The following is a 14,497-nucleotide window of genomic DNA, read 5'->3' as shown; positions in this document are numbered from 1 at the left end:
GTACTGACCCTCCGACAGTGCGGCACTCCCTCTGTACTGAACCTCCGACAGTGCGGCACTCCCTCAGTACTGACCCTCCGACAGTGCGGCGCTCCCTCAGCACTGACCCTCCGACAGTGCGTGGCTCCCTCAGTACTGACCCTCCGACAGTGCGGCACTCCCTCAGTACTGACCCTCCGACAGTGCAGCGCTCCCTCAGTACTGAACCTCCGACAGTGCAGCGCTCCCTCAGTACTGACCCTCCGACAGTGCGGCACAACCTCAGTACTGACCCTCCGACAGTGCGGCGCTTCCTCAGTACTGACCCTCCGACAGTGCGGCGCTCCCTCAGCACTGACCCTCCAACAGTGCGGCGCTCCCTCAGTACTGACCCTCCGACAGTGTGGCACTCCCTCAGTACTGGCTGTGGAAGTGTTTGATGGGGACAGTGTAGAGGGAGCTTTACTCTGTATCTAACCTCGTGCTGTAACTGTCCTGGGAGTGTTTGATGGGGCCAGTGTAGAGGGAGCTTTACTCTGTATCTAACCGCGTGCTGTACCTGTCCTGAGAGTGATGGGGACAGTGTAGAGGGAGCTTTACTCTGTATCTAACCCCTTGCTGTACCTGTCCGGGGAGTGTTTGATGAGGACAGTGTAGAGGGAGCTTTACTCTGTATCTAACCCCGTGCTGTACCTGTCCTGGGAGTGTTTGATGGGGACAGTGTAGAGGGAGCATTACTCTGTATCTCACCCCGTGCTGTACCTGTCCTGAGAGTGTTTGATGGGGACAGTGTAGAGGGAGCTTTACACTGTATCTAACCCCGTGCTGTACCTGTCCTGGGAGTGTTTGATGGGGACAGTGTAGAGGGAGCTTTACTCTGTATCTAAGCCAGTGCTGTACCTCTCCTGGGAGTGTTTGATGGGGACAGTGTAGAGGGAGCTTTACTCTGTATCTAACCACGTGCTGTACCTGTCCTGGGAGTGTTTGATGGGGACAGTGCAGAGGGAGCTTTACTCTGTATCTAACCCCGTGCTGTACCTGTCCTGAGAGTATTTGATGTGGACAGTGTAGAGGGAGCTTTACTCTGTATTTAACCCCGTGCTGTACCTGTCCTGGGAGTGTTTGATGGGGACAGTGTAGAGGGAGCTTTACTCTGTATCTAAGCCAGTGCTGTACCTGTCCTGGGAGTGTTTGATGGGGACAGTGTAGAGGGAGCTTTACTCTGTATCTAACCACGTGCTGTACCTGTCCTGGGAGTGTTTGATGGGGACAGTGTAGAGGGAGCTTTACTCTGTATCTAACCCCGTGCTGTACCTCTCCTGGGAGTGTTTGATGGGGACAGTGCAGAGGGAGCTTTACTCTATATCTAACCCCGTGCTGTATCTGTCCTGAGAGTGTTTGATATGGACAGTGTAGAGGGAGCTTTACTCTGTATCTAACCCCGTGCTGTACCTGTCCTGGGAGTGTTTGATGGGGACAGTGTAGAGGGAGCTTTACTCTGTATCTAACCCCGTGCTGTACCTGTCCTGGGAGTGTTTGATGGGGACAGTGTAGAGGGAGCTTTACTCTGTATCTAACCCCGTGCTGTACCTGTCCTGGGAGTGTTTGATGGGGACAGTGTAGAGGGAGCTTTACTCTGTATCTAACCCTGTGCTGTACCTGTCCTGGGAGTGTTTGATGGGGACAGTGTAGAGGGAGCTTTACTCTGTATCTAACCCCGTGCTGTACCTGTCCTGGGAGTGTTTGATGGGGACAGTGTAGAGGGAGTTTTACTCTGTATCTAACCCTGTGCTGTACGTGCGATCTACAATCTCGCATATTGGGTTGTAAAGTGAATGTGTGTGTTTGAAATGTGTAACTGTTTACTCTGTCACTCATGGGATTATAAAACTATTGTGAAGTGAGTGATTGGTCTGATTGGGTGGGGTCAAAGGGAATTTATTTATTCATTGATCACTTCAATTGAAATGCCCAAAATTCCACTTATAAAGCACCCGAACCCCTCGATTAGATTCCAGTCTGTAACTCACTCCCGTGTATCTGTTATTCTATATATAAACCCCCCCGAACCCCTCGATTAGATTCCAGTCTGTAACTCACTCCCGGATATCTGTTATTCTATATATAAACCACCCCGAACCCCTCGATTAGATTCCAGTCTGTAACTCACTCCCGGGTATCTGTTATTCTATATATAAACCACCCGAACCCCTCGATTAGATTCCAGTCTGTAACTCACTCCCGGGTATCTGTTATTCTATATATAAACCCCCCCGAACCCCTCGATTAGATTCCAGACTGTAACTCACTCCCGGGTATCTGTTATTCTATATATAAACCACCCCGAATATCCTCGATTAGATTCCAGTCTGTAACTCACTCCCGGGTATCTGTTATTCTATATATAAACCACCCGAACCCCTCGATTAGATTCCAGTCTGTAACTCACTCCCAGGTACCTGTTATTCTATATATAAACCACCCCGAACCCCTCGATTAGATTCCAGTCTGTAACTCACTCCCAGGTACTGTTATTCTATATATAAACCACCCCGAACCCCTCGATTAGATTCCAGTCTGTAACTCATTCCCGGGTATCTGTTATTCTATATATAAACCCCCGAACCCCTCGATCAGATTCCAGCCTGTAACTCACTCCCAGGTACCTGTTATTCTATATATAAACCACCCCGAACCCCTCGATTAGATTCCAGTCTGTAACTCATTCCCGGGTATCTGTTATTCTATATATAAACCCCCCGAAACCCTCGATTAGATTCCAGTCTGTAACTCACTCCTATCCTATACCCTGTGCTGTCAATGAATTCCCAGGTCAGTAAGGGTGCACTCCGGCCTTTGCTGCGCAGTGTTGCTGGGAGGTTACACTAACCCGATGTTGCTCCACATGCACTAGGGAGAGTGTCGGAGCCTGGAACTCTGTCTCCCTCTCTCTCTCTCTCCCCTCGAAAGGCTCGGCCAGAACGGGAGGTTTCGAGCTTGAGATCGGCCGATTCCTGGTGGGCCAGGGTAGCGAAGGAAGGGGGTTTGGACTTGAACCCGTGTGCTTCCGACTCAGAGGCGAGGGAGCCCGATTCTAGAGGGATGATGAGAATCGATGCGGCTGGAATGGGCGGTTGGTGGAGGGGGTGGGGGGGGGGGATGGGGGCGGGTGGGACCAGTGGAAGATGAGTGGTCCGTGAAGCTCTAATGGTTTCCCTTTCCCCTCCCGCAGTTTGAGGAGAGACAGTTACACGGTGCAAGTGAGTGTCAACGATTACCTGGACATCTACTGTCCGCACTACAACTGGTCTGTCCCCGAGCACCGAGTGGAGCAATACATCCTCTACATGGTCAACTACGAAGGCTACCAGACGTGTAACCCCAACCTGGGATTCAAACGCTGGGAGTGTAACCGACCCCGCTCCCTGCACAGCCCCATCAAATTCTCCGAGAAATTCCAGCGCTACAGCGCTTTCTCACTGGGCTACGAGTTCCACGCTGGCCAGGAGTACTATTACATCTGTGAGTAGCCTTGCTTCTTTGTGACTCGCTCCCAGGCGCCTGTGTGTTCGTCAACATATTGGCGTATCTTACGTGTCTTGGAGCTATGCAGAGATGACACTGGTATTGACATGTGGAACATTTACAATCACTACTTCGAAATATCTCTGCCGCCTCCAAATGTCTGCACTCCATAGAAACCATAGAAAAGTTACAGGCACAGAAGGAGGCCATTCGGCCCGTCTTGTCCATGCCAGCCCGAGGACACCCAGATGCCCCTTCTAATCCCACCTTCCTGCACCCAGCCCATAGCCCTGCAGTTTACAGCACCTTAAGGTGTAGATCCAGGTACTTTTTAAAAGAGTTTGGAGTTTCTGCCTCTACCACCAACTTGGGCAGCGAATTCCAAACACCCACTACCCCCTATGTAAAAAAGTTCTTCCTCATGTCCCCCCTACACCTTCTGCCACTTATCCTGAATCTATGTCCCCTGGTTCTAGAATTCTCCACCAAGGGAAACAATTTTATCCTGTCCACTCTATCTATTCCCCTCATAATTTTGTACACCTCAATCAAGTCACCTCTCAGCCTTCTTTGTTCTAAGGAAAATAACCCCAACCTATCCAATCTCTCCTCGTAGCTACACTTTTCTAACCCTGGCAACATTCTGGTAAACCTCCTCTGCACTCTCTCCAGAGCTATTACATCCTTCCTGTAATGTGGTGACCAGAACTGCACACAATACTCCAGTTGTGGCCTCACCAGTGTTTTATACAATTTCAACATTATATCCTTACTTTTATATTCTATACCTCTGCCAGTGAAGGAGAGCATTCCATATGCCTTCTTTACAACCTTGTCTACTTGAACTGCTGCCTTCAGGGACCTGCGTACTTGTACGCCAAGATCTCTCACTTCATCTACCCCTCTTAGTATATTCCCATTTATTGTGTAATCCCTGTAACTGTTTGACCTCCCTAAATGTATGACCTCACACTTCTCTATGTTAAAATCCATCTGCCACTTTACCGCCCGCTCCACCAACCCATCTATATTGTTTTGGAGATTATGACTATCCTCTACACTATCCACTACTCGGCCAATCTGTGTGTCATCTGCAAATTTCCCAGTCGTGCCCCCCACGTTCACTTATCCCACCCGTAGCTTTTGTGGTGTCTCCTCGCTTTGCTCTCAGTCCACGACCAGGCTCAGCCAATCAAGCACAGTGAGCATGGATCAGTTACCAGACTCGCATCATCGAACACAGACAAACTGAACCAGGGTTAATGCTGTGGGGGTGAGGAGGAGGCCTGGGAGTCAGGCCGAGAGAGGGGAGGGGGGGATTGAGGGGAGAGGGAGGGGGGTGGGAGAGGGAGGGGGGTGGGAGAGGGAGGGGGGTGGGAAAGGGAGGGAGCAGGAAATGTGGCTCGGGAGAGCGGAGGAGACGGAGGGCAGAGTGAGCCAGGAAAGGTGTGAGAGGAGGGAGGGGGTACGGAGTTGGGGGACATGGGGAGAGGGGAGACAGGGAGGGTGAGAGACACATGAAGAGGGGGTTGAGAGCTGGGGGGATGGTGAGACAGAGTGAGGATGGGGAAAGAGGAGGGAAAGATAGAGGCAAGAATGAGGGAAACAGAGTGAGAGAGAGGGAGTGGGAAAGAGAGACATGGGGGGTAGGGAGAGGGGTAGAAGGGGAAACAGAGGGAGGGAAATAGATGAGAGGCAGAGGGCGGGTGACAACAACCTCAGTCAAACAGGTCGGTTTTAAGGAGCGTCTTAAAGGGGGAGAGACAGAGAGAGGGACGGAGAGGTTTAGGGAGGGAATTCCAGAGCTCAGGGCCCCCAGGCAGCTGAAGGCACGGCCGCCAATGGTGGAGCGATGGGAATCGGGGGATGCTCGAGAGGCCGGAATTGGAGGAGCGCAGAGATCTCGGAGGGTTGTAGGGGCTGGAGGAGGTTACAGAGATAGGGAGGGGTGTAGGGGCTGGAGGAGGTTACAGAGATAGGGAGGGGTGTAGGGGCTGGAGGGGGTTACTGGGATAGGGAGGGGTGTAGGGGCTGGAGGAGGTTACAGAGATAGGGAGGGGTGTAGGGGCTGGAGGGTATTACTGGGATAGGGAGGGGTGTAGGGGCTGGAGGGGGTTACTGGGATAGGGAGGGGTGTAGGGGCTGGAGGAGGTTACAGAGATAGGGAGGGGTGTAGGGACTGGAGGAGGTTACAGAGATAGGGAGGGGTGTAGGGGCTGGAGGAGGTTACAGAGATAGGGAGGGGTGTAGGGGCTGGAGGGTATTACTGGGATAGGGAGGGGTGTAGGGGCTGGAGGAGGTTACAGAGATAGGGAGGTGTGTAGGGGCTGGAGGAGGTTACAGAGATAGGGAGGGGTGTAGGGGCTGGAGGAGGTTACAGAGATAGGGAGGGGTGTAGGGGCTGGAGGGTATTACTGGGATAGGGAGGGGTGTAGGGGCTGGAGGGTATTACTGGGATAGGGAGGGGTGTAGGGGCTGGAGGGTATTACTGGGATAGGGAGGGGGTGCTGTCAGTCTGATGAAGAGTTGTGACAGTTTGTTTGTTGTGATGCAGCCACTCCGACCCACCATCATGGAAGAACCTGCCTGAAGATGAAGGTGTTTGTTTGCTGTGCCACGTGTGAGTATCTTTGAGGACACCTTACATTTGTCTAGCGCCCTTCACCACCTCAGGACATCTTCAATTGGTTCATGGCCAGTAACCCACTTTGGAAGTGTTGTCACTGTTGTAGTGTAGGAAATGGCAATTAGTGCAGAGCATGATCCCACAAGCACCAATGATTTAATGACCCTGTGACAGTGCGGCGCTCCCTCAGTACTGACCCTCCGACAGTGCGGCGCTCCCTCAGTACTGACCCTCCGACAGTGCGGCGCTCCCTCAGTACTGACCCTCCGACAGTGCGGCGCTCCCTCAGTACTGACCCTCCGACAGTGCGGCGCTCCCTCAGTACTGACCCTCCGACAGTGCGGCACTCCCTCAGTACTGACCCTCCGACAGTGCGGCGCTCCCTCAGTACTGACCCTCCGACAGTGCGGCGCTCCCTCAGTACTGACCCTCCGACAGTGCGGCGCTCCCTCAGTACTGACCCTCCGACAGTGCGGCACTCCCTCAGTACTGACCCTCCGACAGTGCTGCACTCCCTCAGTACTGACCCTCCGACAGTGCGGCGCTCCCTCAGTACTGACCCTCCGACAGTGCGGCGCTCCCTCAGTACTGACCCTCCGACAGTGCGGCACTCCCTCAGTACTGACCCTCCGACAGTGCGGCACTCCCTCAGTACTGACCCTCCGACAGTGCGGCACTCCCTCAGTACTGACCCTCCGACAGTGCGGCGCTCCCTCAGTACTGACCCTCCGACAGTGCGGCACTCCCTCAGTACTGACCCTCCGACAGTGCGGCACTCCCTCAGTACTGACCCTCCGACAGTGCAGCACTCCCTCAGTACTGACCCTCCGACAGTGCAGCACTCCCTCAGTACTGACCCTCCGACAGTACGGCTCTCCCTCAGTACTGACCCTCCGACAGTGCGGCACTCCCTCAGTACTGACCCTCCGACAGTGCGGCACTCCCTCAGTACTGATCCTCCGACAGTGCGGCACTCCCTCAGTACTGACCCTCCGACAGTGCGGCGCTCCCTCAGCACTGACCCTCCGACAGTGCTGCACTCCCTCAGTACTGACCCTCCGACAGTGCAGCGCTCCCTCAGTACTGACCCTCCGACAGTGCTGCACTCCCTCAGTACTGACCCTCCGACAGTGCGGCGCTCCCTCAGCACTGACCCTCCGACAGTGCGGCGCTCCCTCAGCACTGACACTGGGATTGTTGGGTGGGTTATGGGGTCTGAATCTCTGGAGTGGAGTCTCGAACCCACGACCTTCTGACTGAGAGGCGGAGAGTGCGATTTACTGACCCCTGGCCCTGACAGAAGGAGTCGGCTATTCACCTCCCGATGCCTGTTCCACTATCCATGGACACACAGTTTCTCCTGAATTCCCCATCGGATTTATCAGGGACTGTCTGATATCGATGGCCCCCTCGTTCTGGTCTCTTCTCCCTCCGACAAGTGGAAACATCTTCTCTACGTCGACCCTATCGAATCCCTTCCAGGATTTTAAAGACCTCGATCAGGTCATCCCCTCAGCCTCCTCTTTCCCAGAGAAAAGAGCCCCGGCCTGATCGATCTTTCCCGATCGATTATAAACCCTCTCCGCTCTATCCATTCAGAGAGGGCTGGACAAGAATCTGACACCTTGACCCCCAACCTGGTTAAACTTTCCTCTTTGACCTTTACCTTGCAGCAACACATCCCAGAGAGAAGCTTGTGCCGACCCCCCCTCAGTTCACAGTGGGTCATGACATGAAGACCATAGAGGATCTGGGTGAGTCACATGCTGTCAAGGAGCACTGGGATAGGCCACAGCGCACATAGGAGGCATGGTCAGAGTAATGGCGTTTGATGGGAGGGTTAGGGGATTAGAGGGATGGTCTTCAATGGGAGAGTTAGGGGATTAGAGGGATGGTCTTCGATAGAGGTTTAGGGGATTAGAGGGATGGTCTTCGATGGGAGGGTTAGGGGATTAGAGGGAGGGTCTTCGATGGGAGAGTTAGTGGATTAGAGGGATGGTCTTCGATGGGAGGGTTAGGGGATTAGAGGGAGGGTCTTCGATGGGAGAGTTAGGGGATTAGAGGGATGGTCTTCGATGGGAGAGTTAGTGGATTAGAGGGATGGTCTTCGATGGGAGGGTTAGGGGATTAGAGGGAGGGTCTTCGATGGGGAGGGTTAGGGGATTAGAGGGAGGGTCTTCGATGGGAGGGTTAGGGGATTAGAGGGATGGTCTTCGATGGGAGAGTTAGGGGATTAGAGGGAGGGTCTTCGATGGGGGAGTTAGGGGATTAGATGGATGGTCTTCGATGGGGGAATTAGGGGATTAGAGGGATGGTCTTCGATAGAGGTTTTGGGGATTAGAGGGATGGTCTTCGATGGGAGGGTTAGGGGATTAGAGGGAGGGTCTTCGATGGGGAGGTTTAGGGGATTAGAGGGAGGGTCTTCGATGGGAGGGTTAGGGGATTAGAGGGATGGTCTTCGATGGGAGAGTTAGGGGATTAGAGGGAGGGTCTTCGATGGGGAGGGTTAGGGGATTAGAGGGAGGGTCTACGATGGGAGAGTTAGGGGATTAGAGGGATGGTCTTCGATGAGAGAGTTAGGGGATTAGAGGGATGGTCTTTGATGGGAGGGTTAGGGGATTAGAGGGAGGGTCTACGATGGGAGAGTTAGGGGATTAGAGGGATGGTCTTTGATGGGAGAGTTAGGGGATTAGAGGGAGGGTCTACGATGGGAGAGTTAGGGGATTAGAGGGATGGTCTTTGATGGGAGGGTTAGGGGATTAGAGGGATGGTCTTTGATGGGAGGGTGAGGGGATTAGAGGGATGGTCTTTGATGGGAGAGTTAGGGGATTAGAGGGAGGGTCTACGATGGGAGAGTTAGGGGTTTAGAGGGATGGGCAACATGGACTGGAACATAATTTCCTTCTCTTCATCTGTAGAGGGCGGGAGGGATCTCTGGCTGACACCCAGCAAACTTTAGCAGGTATGAACAGCTCCAGCGGAGAAAACATTGAGACAATGGGAGTCACCTGTAGGCCCAGACCACAGGGCACTGGTAGTTCCCCTTCCCTGAAGAGGGTTAGCCATCGAGGGTTGGCATGACAGTCAACAGCTGGCAAGGTTTTTCTGGTGCCAGTCCTGCGACAGTCAGACTTACTGAGCCATCATACTGGTTGCTGAACCGCTGACCTATCAGACTGCGAGCTTGGTAGCAATGACATGCACCTGCATTTACTTAGTGCCTGGCAAATCATCTCAGAGTGAGTGAGCGAGAGTGAGAGAGAGGGGCCGTGAGTGAGAGGCGGGGAGAGAGGTGGAGTGTGAGGGAGAGTGGGAGAGGGGGTGCGTGAGACAGAGTAATTGAGAGCGAGTGAGAGTAAGAGAGAGAGAGAGAGAAAGAGAGACGGAGACAGGGAGGGGGAGAGAGAGAGAGAAAGGCAGAGAGGTTTAGGGAGGGAATTCCAGAGCTCAGGGCCCCCAGGCAGCTGAAGGCTCGGCCGCCAATGGTGGAGCGATGGGAATCGGGGGATGGTCAAGAGGCCGGAATTGAAGGAGCGCAGAGATCTCGGAGGGTTGTAGGGACTGGAGGAGGTTACAGAGATAGGGAGGGGTGTAGGGGCTGGAGGAGGTTACAGAGCTAGGGAGGGGGCGTAGCGGCTGGAGGAGGTTACAGAGATAGGGAGGGTTGTAGGGGCTGGAGGAGGTTACAGAGATAGGGAGGGGTGTAGGGGGTGGAGGAGGTTACAGAGATAGGGAGGGGTGTAGGGGCTGGAGGACGTTACAGAGATAGGGAGGGGTGTAGGGGCTGGAGAAGGTTACAGAGATAGGGAGGGGTGTATGGGCTGGAGGAGGTTACAGAGATAGGGAGGGGTGTAGGGGCTGGAGGAGGTTACAGAGATAGGGAGGGGTGTAGGGGCTAGAGGAGGTTACAGAGATAGGGAGGGGTGTAGGGGCTGGAGGAGGTTACAGAGATAGGGAGGGGTGTAGGGGCTGGAGGAGGTTACAGAGATAGGGAGGGGTGTAGGGGCTGGAGGAGGTTACAGAGATAGGGAGGGGTGTAGGGGCTGGAGGAGGTTACAGAGATAGGGAGGGGGTGTAGGGGCTGGAGGAGGTTACAGAGATTAGTTGAGCGAGGCGGAGAGGTTTAGGGGGTGAATTCCAGAGCTCAGGACCCCCAGGCAGCTGAAGGCTCGGCCGCCAATGGTGGAGCGATGGGAGGTGGAGGGGAGTTGGGGGAACGCGGAAGTGCTGCTGAGGTGGTCACGCTTTATTTCCTTTGGCCTGTTTTCCCAGATAACTACAAGCCCGAGGTCCCCAAGCTTGAGAAGAGCGTGAGCGGGAGCAGCCCCAGCAGGAAACACCTAAAACTGACGGTGGTCTTGGCCCTGATGCTACTCTTGACTCTCTTAGCCTCCTAGCTCTGCCACCGCGGCCTGGCCTTGAGTGACCCAAAGCCTTGGGCGTACGCAGACGAACATGAGCGGGCCAACACTGAGCCCTTTTCAATCCCCTAACCCCTCTCCCGTCCCCCTCCCAAACCCCCTCCCCACCCCCACCCCCACCTCCCCGCCCCCCCCTTCCCCCCCTTTTCGAGGTCACTCGTCCGTCAACGTGAACTCCGACCTTTCGGATCAGGGCGGTAACCCTCTGCGAAACCGAAAAGAGAAACGAAGAGAACAGTCCGGAACCCTTGGCGGCCTGAGGCGAGGTGGAGCCACGAACTGCATGGCGGTGATTTTAAACAAAATAGAACACAGAAACACACACATTTACACACTTAGAAAAACAAAAGCGAGAAGGGAAAACAAAAAGATAACGAGTTTTTACGACCAATAGAAACATTAGTCAGAGACGGCGCATTCGAACCGGGCGGTTGCTGGGCGACGGAGACAAAATGGCCGCCCAACGTGACAAGACTTCAGAATCTTCCTCCTCCTCCTGTCAAAGCTCTTGCTCGGGGCGAGCCGGGCTGGGGGGGTGGGGTTTTGTGGGGTGGGGTGGTTGTAGGGGTTGGATTTTGCTTCAAGGTCGCTGCTCGGAAGGCTCCCCGTTTCGAAAGGCCCCATTCGGGGGCGGCCATTTTCTTTGTCATGGCCGGGCGGGAGCGTGGCTAAGAGACGCGCCGGGGGGGGAGCCAAGGAGAGGCCCGGGGTCCGAGGGAGTGGGGAGGGGTGGGGGGGGCGACGACACGGTCCCACGGAGGGGAGCGGCCAATCTCGGGCCTAGCGCTACACGGGAAAGGCCTCCGGCGCAGGCTGCGGGCGAGGGGATGGCGCAGGAGGGACTGAGGAGCGCCGGGCACGGCGAAAACGATCGATGAGGTGGGGAGGGGGTTGGGGGGGAGGGCGAAAAGACAAGCGGAAGCCGGATACGGGAGTCAACTTGAACTGCCCGCCCGCCAGAAGCGGTCGGAACGGTCCGAGCGGCGGCCAATCCCTCCGAAGGGCCCGGCGACAAGATGGCCGCCTGCGGTCCGACCGGGTCAGGCGACGGGAGCAAAGTGCGAAGAGCTTCTTGGCTGGGGTAATTTCTTCGTGTTGCCCGTACGCTGGGGTTCAGGGGTCGGGGGTCAGAGGGTGAGGGGGGGTCAGAGAGGTGAAGACATTTCCTTGGGAAGCCAATCGCGCCTCATTAACTTGGAGGGATCGAGGTTTAGGTTAAAAGTAGAATACGTGCGGATGCTGGAGATCAGAAATAAAGGCAGAAAGTCCCGGAATAAACCCAGCAGGGTCGGCAGCTCCTACTTCACAACTGGGAATTCAGAAAGTAGTTACCACAGATACTGCCAAACCTACAGGAACTTCCTGTATCTACTTAGAGGGTTCCTACCTGTCCTGGGAGTGTTTGATGGGGATGGTGTAGAGGGAACTTTACTCTGTATCTAACCCCGTGCTGTACCTGTCCTGGGAGTGTTTGATGGGGACAGTGTAGAGGGAGCTTTACTCTGTATCTAACCCCGTGCTGTACCTGTCCTGGGAGTGTTTGATGGGGACAGTGTAGAGGGACTTTACCCTGTATCTAACCCCGTGCTGTACCTGTCCTGGGAGTGTTTGATGGGGACAGTGTAGAGGGAGCTTTACTCTGTATCTAACCCCGTGCTGTACCTGTCCTGGGAGTGTTTGATGGGGACAGTGTAGAGGGAGCTTTACTCTGTATCTAACCCCGTGCTGTCCCTGTCATGGGAGTGTTTAATGGGGACAGTGTAGAGGGACTTTACCCTGTATCTAACCCCGTGCTGTACCTGTCCTGGGAGTGTTTGATTGGGACAGTGTAGAGGGAGATTTACTCTGTATCTAACCCCGTGCTGTACCTGTCCTGGGAGTGTTTGATGGGGACAGTGTAGAGGGAGCTTTACTCTGTATCTAACCCCGTGCTGTACCTGTCCTGGGAGTGTTTGATGGGGACAGTGTAGAGGGAGATTTACTCTGTATCTAACCCCGTGCTGTACCTGTCCTGGGAGTGTTTGATGGGGACAGTGTAGAGGGAGCTTTACTCTGTATCTAACCCCGTGCTGTACCTGTCCTGGGAGTGTTTGATGGGGACAGTGTAGAGGGTGCTTTACTCTGTATCTAACCCCGTGCTGTACCTGTCCTGGGAGTGTTTAATGGGGACAGTGTAGAGGGAGCTTTACTCTGTATCTAACCTCATGCTGTACCTGTCCTGGGAGGGTTTGATGGGGACAGTGTAGAGGGAGCTTTACTCTCTATCTATCCCCGTGCTCTACCTGTCCTGGGAGTGTTTGATGGGGACAGTGTAGACGGGGTTTTACTCTGTATCTAACCCCGTGCTGTACCTGTCCTGGGAGTGTTTGATGCGGACAGTGTAGAGGGAGCTTTACTCTGTATCTAACCCCATGCTGTATCAGTCCTCGGAGTGTTTGATGGGGACAGTGTAGAGGGAGCTTTACTCTGTATCTAACCCCGTGCTGTACCTGTCCTGGGAGTGTTTGATGGGGACAGTGTAGAGGGAGCTTTACTCTGTATGTAACCCCGTGCTGTACCTGTCCTGCGAGTGTTTGATGGGGACAGTGTAGAGGGAGCTTTACTCTGTATCTAACCCCGTGCTGTACCTGTCATGGGAGTGTTTGATGGGGACGGTGTAGAGGGAGCTTTACTCTGTATCTAACCCCGTGCTGTACCTGTCCTGGGAGTGTTTGATGGGGACGGTGTAGAGGGAGCTTTACTCTGTATCTAACCCCGTGCTGTACCTGTCCTGGGAGTGTTTGATGGGGACAGTGTAGAGGGAGCTTTACTCTGTATCTAACCCCGTGCTGTACCTGTCCTGGGAGTGTTTGATGGGGACGGTGTAGAGGGAGCTTTACTCTGTATCTAACCCTGTGCTGTACCTGTCCTGGGAGTGTTTGATGGGGACAGTGTAGAGGGAGCTTTACTCTGTATCTAACTCCTTGCTGACCCTATCTGGGAGTGAGTTGAATTTGACGGGACTGATGAACCCATGTTGCCCACCTCCTTCTGGATGTTCGAGCTGGTACAATAGGCAGATTGGTCAGCAGACAGTTTGAAGTTGAACACATTCTGTTTATTTACAAAGGTACTCAGCAGATACACTTGTGAGCTTTAACTCAAACCCTGACTCCATACCTCTCCTTACTAACCCAGACCACTGACTGCAGAGGTACTTCACACTCCTCTATTGGTTACATCAGATCATGTGACCTTCCTTTATAACATCCTTCTTAAAGGTAAACTACACCTTAGAGAAATCCATAATTACCACATCCCTCCCCCTTTTCGGAAACACATTTTACAGTTACAAGTCCTTATAATAGCTCATTATTTACATGGATAAGTAATTTACAAATTCAGTCTTTCTGGGGGTTTCCTTATGTGTGTCGAGCGTCTCAGCTCAACAACATCACATGTTTTGTAAGGAACCTCCTTTCCTGGTGTTGTCTGAACATCAGGTGCTTCAGCAGGTCCCTGCAAACAAACCTCCCTCCTCAACTCCTGCAGGTACAACAGACACATCTGGCACATCTGTACCCGGCTGGGTTCCCTCAACAGGAAACGCAGACCCGCTCATGGTCACTGGTGGAACCAAACCTTGGTGATTTCTCTCTCTCTTCCGTAAATGGTCGCGTGTTTATGGATGATCCATCCTTCCACCTCCACGTGGTCAGGTAGAGGTCCAGTCACCGCACTTATTCCACCCAGTAACCACTTTAATCCTTCTCCGAAGTTTGTCACCTATTCCGGCTCTCCCACGGTCAATTTCCTCTCCCGACTACGCCAGTTGTGTCTGGTTTTCTGGCTTCCCTGACTCCTCTCCACCTTCCCCTCTGAATTCAGCATTATTAATTTCAATCTCGTCCGGAGACAGAGTTTCAACCATAACTCCGTGGGTGAGATACCTGTTGTTGTGTGAGGG

General features: G+C 53.8%; 1 protein-coding gene across 1 annotated transcript in view; it reads left to right on the top strand.

The window, feature by feature from the left end:
- Positions 1-10,575, top strand: part of LOC144677657 (ephrin-A3-like) — a 12,012-nt gene extending 1,437 nt beyond the window's left edge. Inside the window, exons 2-5 of the mRNA XM_078537687.1 lie at positions 3,182-3,501; positions 6,059-6,124; positions 7,804-7,884; positions 10,403-10,575. Of these exons, the coding sequence (XP_078393813.1) occupies positions 3,182-3,501; positions 6,059-6,124; positions 7,804-7,884; positions 10,403-10,527 (592 nt within the window). The 3' untranslated portion in view covers positions 10,528-10,575. The remainder of the gene's footprint in view (positions 1-3,181; positions 3,502-6,058; positions 6,125-7,803; positions 7,885-10,402) is intronic.
- Positions 10,576-14,497: the final 3,922 nt, after the last annotated feature.

The sequence above is a fragment of the Cetorhinus maximus genome, unplaced genomic scaffold (assembly GCF_964194155.1).
Source record: "Cetorhinus maximus unplaced genomic scaffold, sCetMax3.hap1.1 HAP1_SCAFFOLD_2823, whole genome shotgun sequence".
Taxonomy (NCBI): Eukaryota; Metazoa; Chordata; class Chondrichthyes; order Lamniformes; family Cetorhinidae; genus Cetorhinus; species Cetorhinus maximus.
Note: the sequence above shows the minus strand (reverse complement) of the source record. Positions and strands in the feature narration are given on the sequence as shown.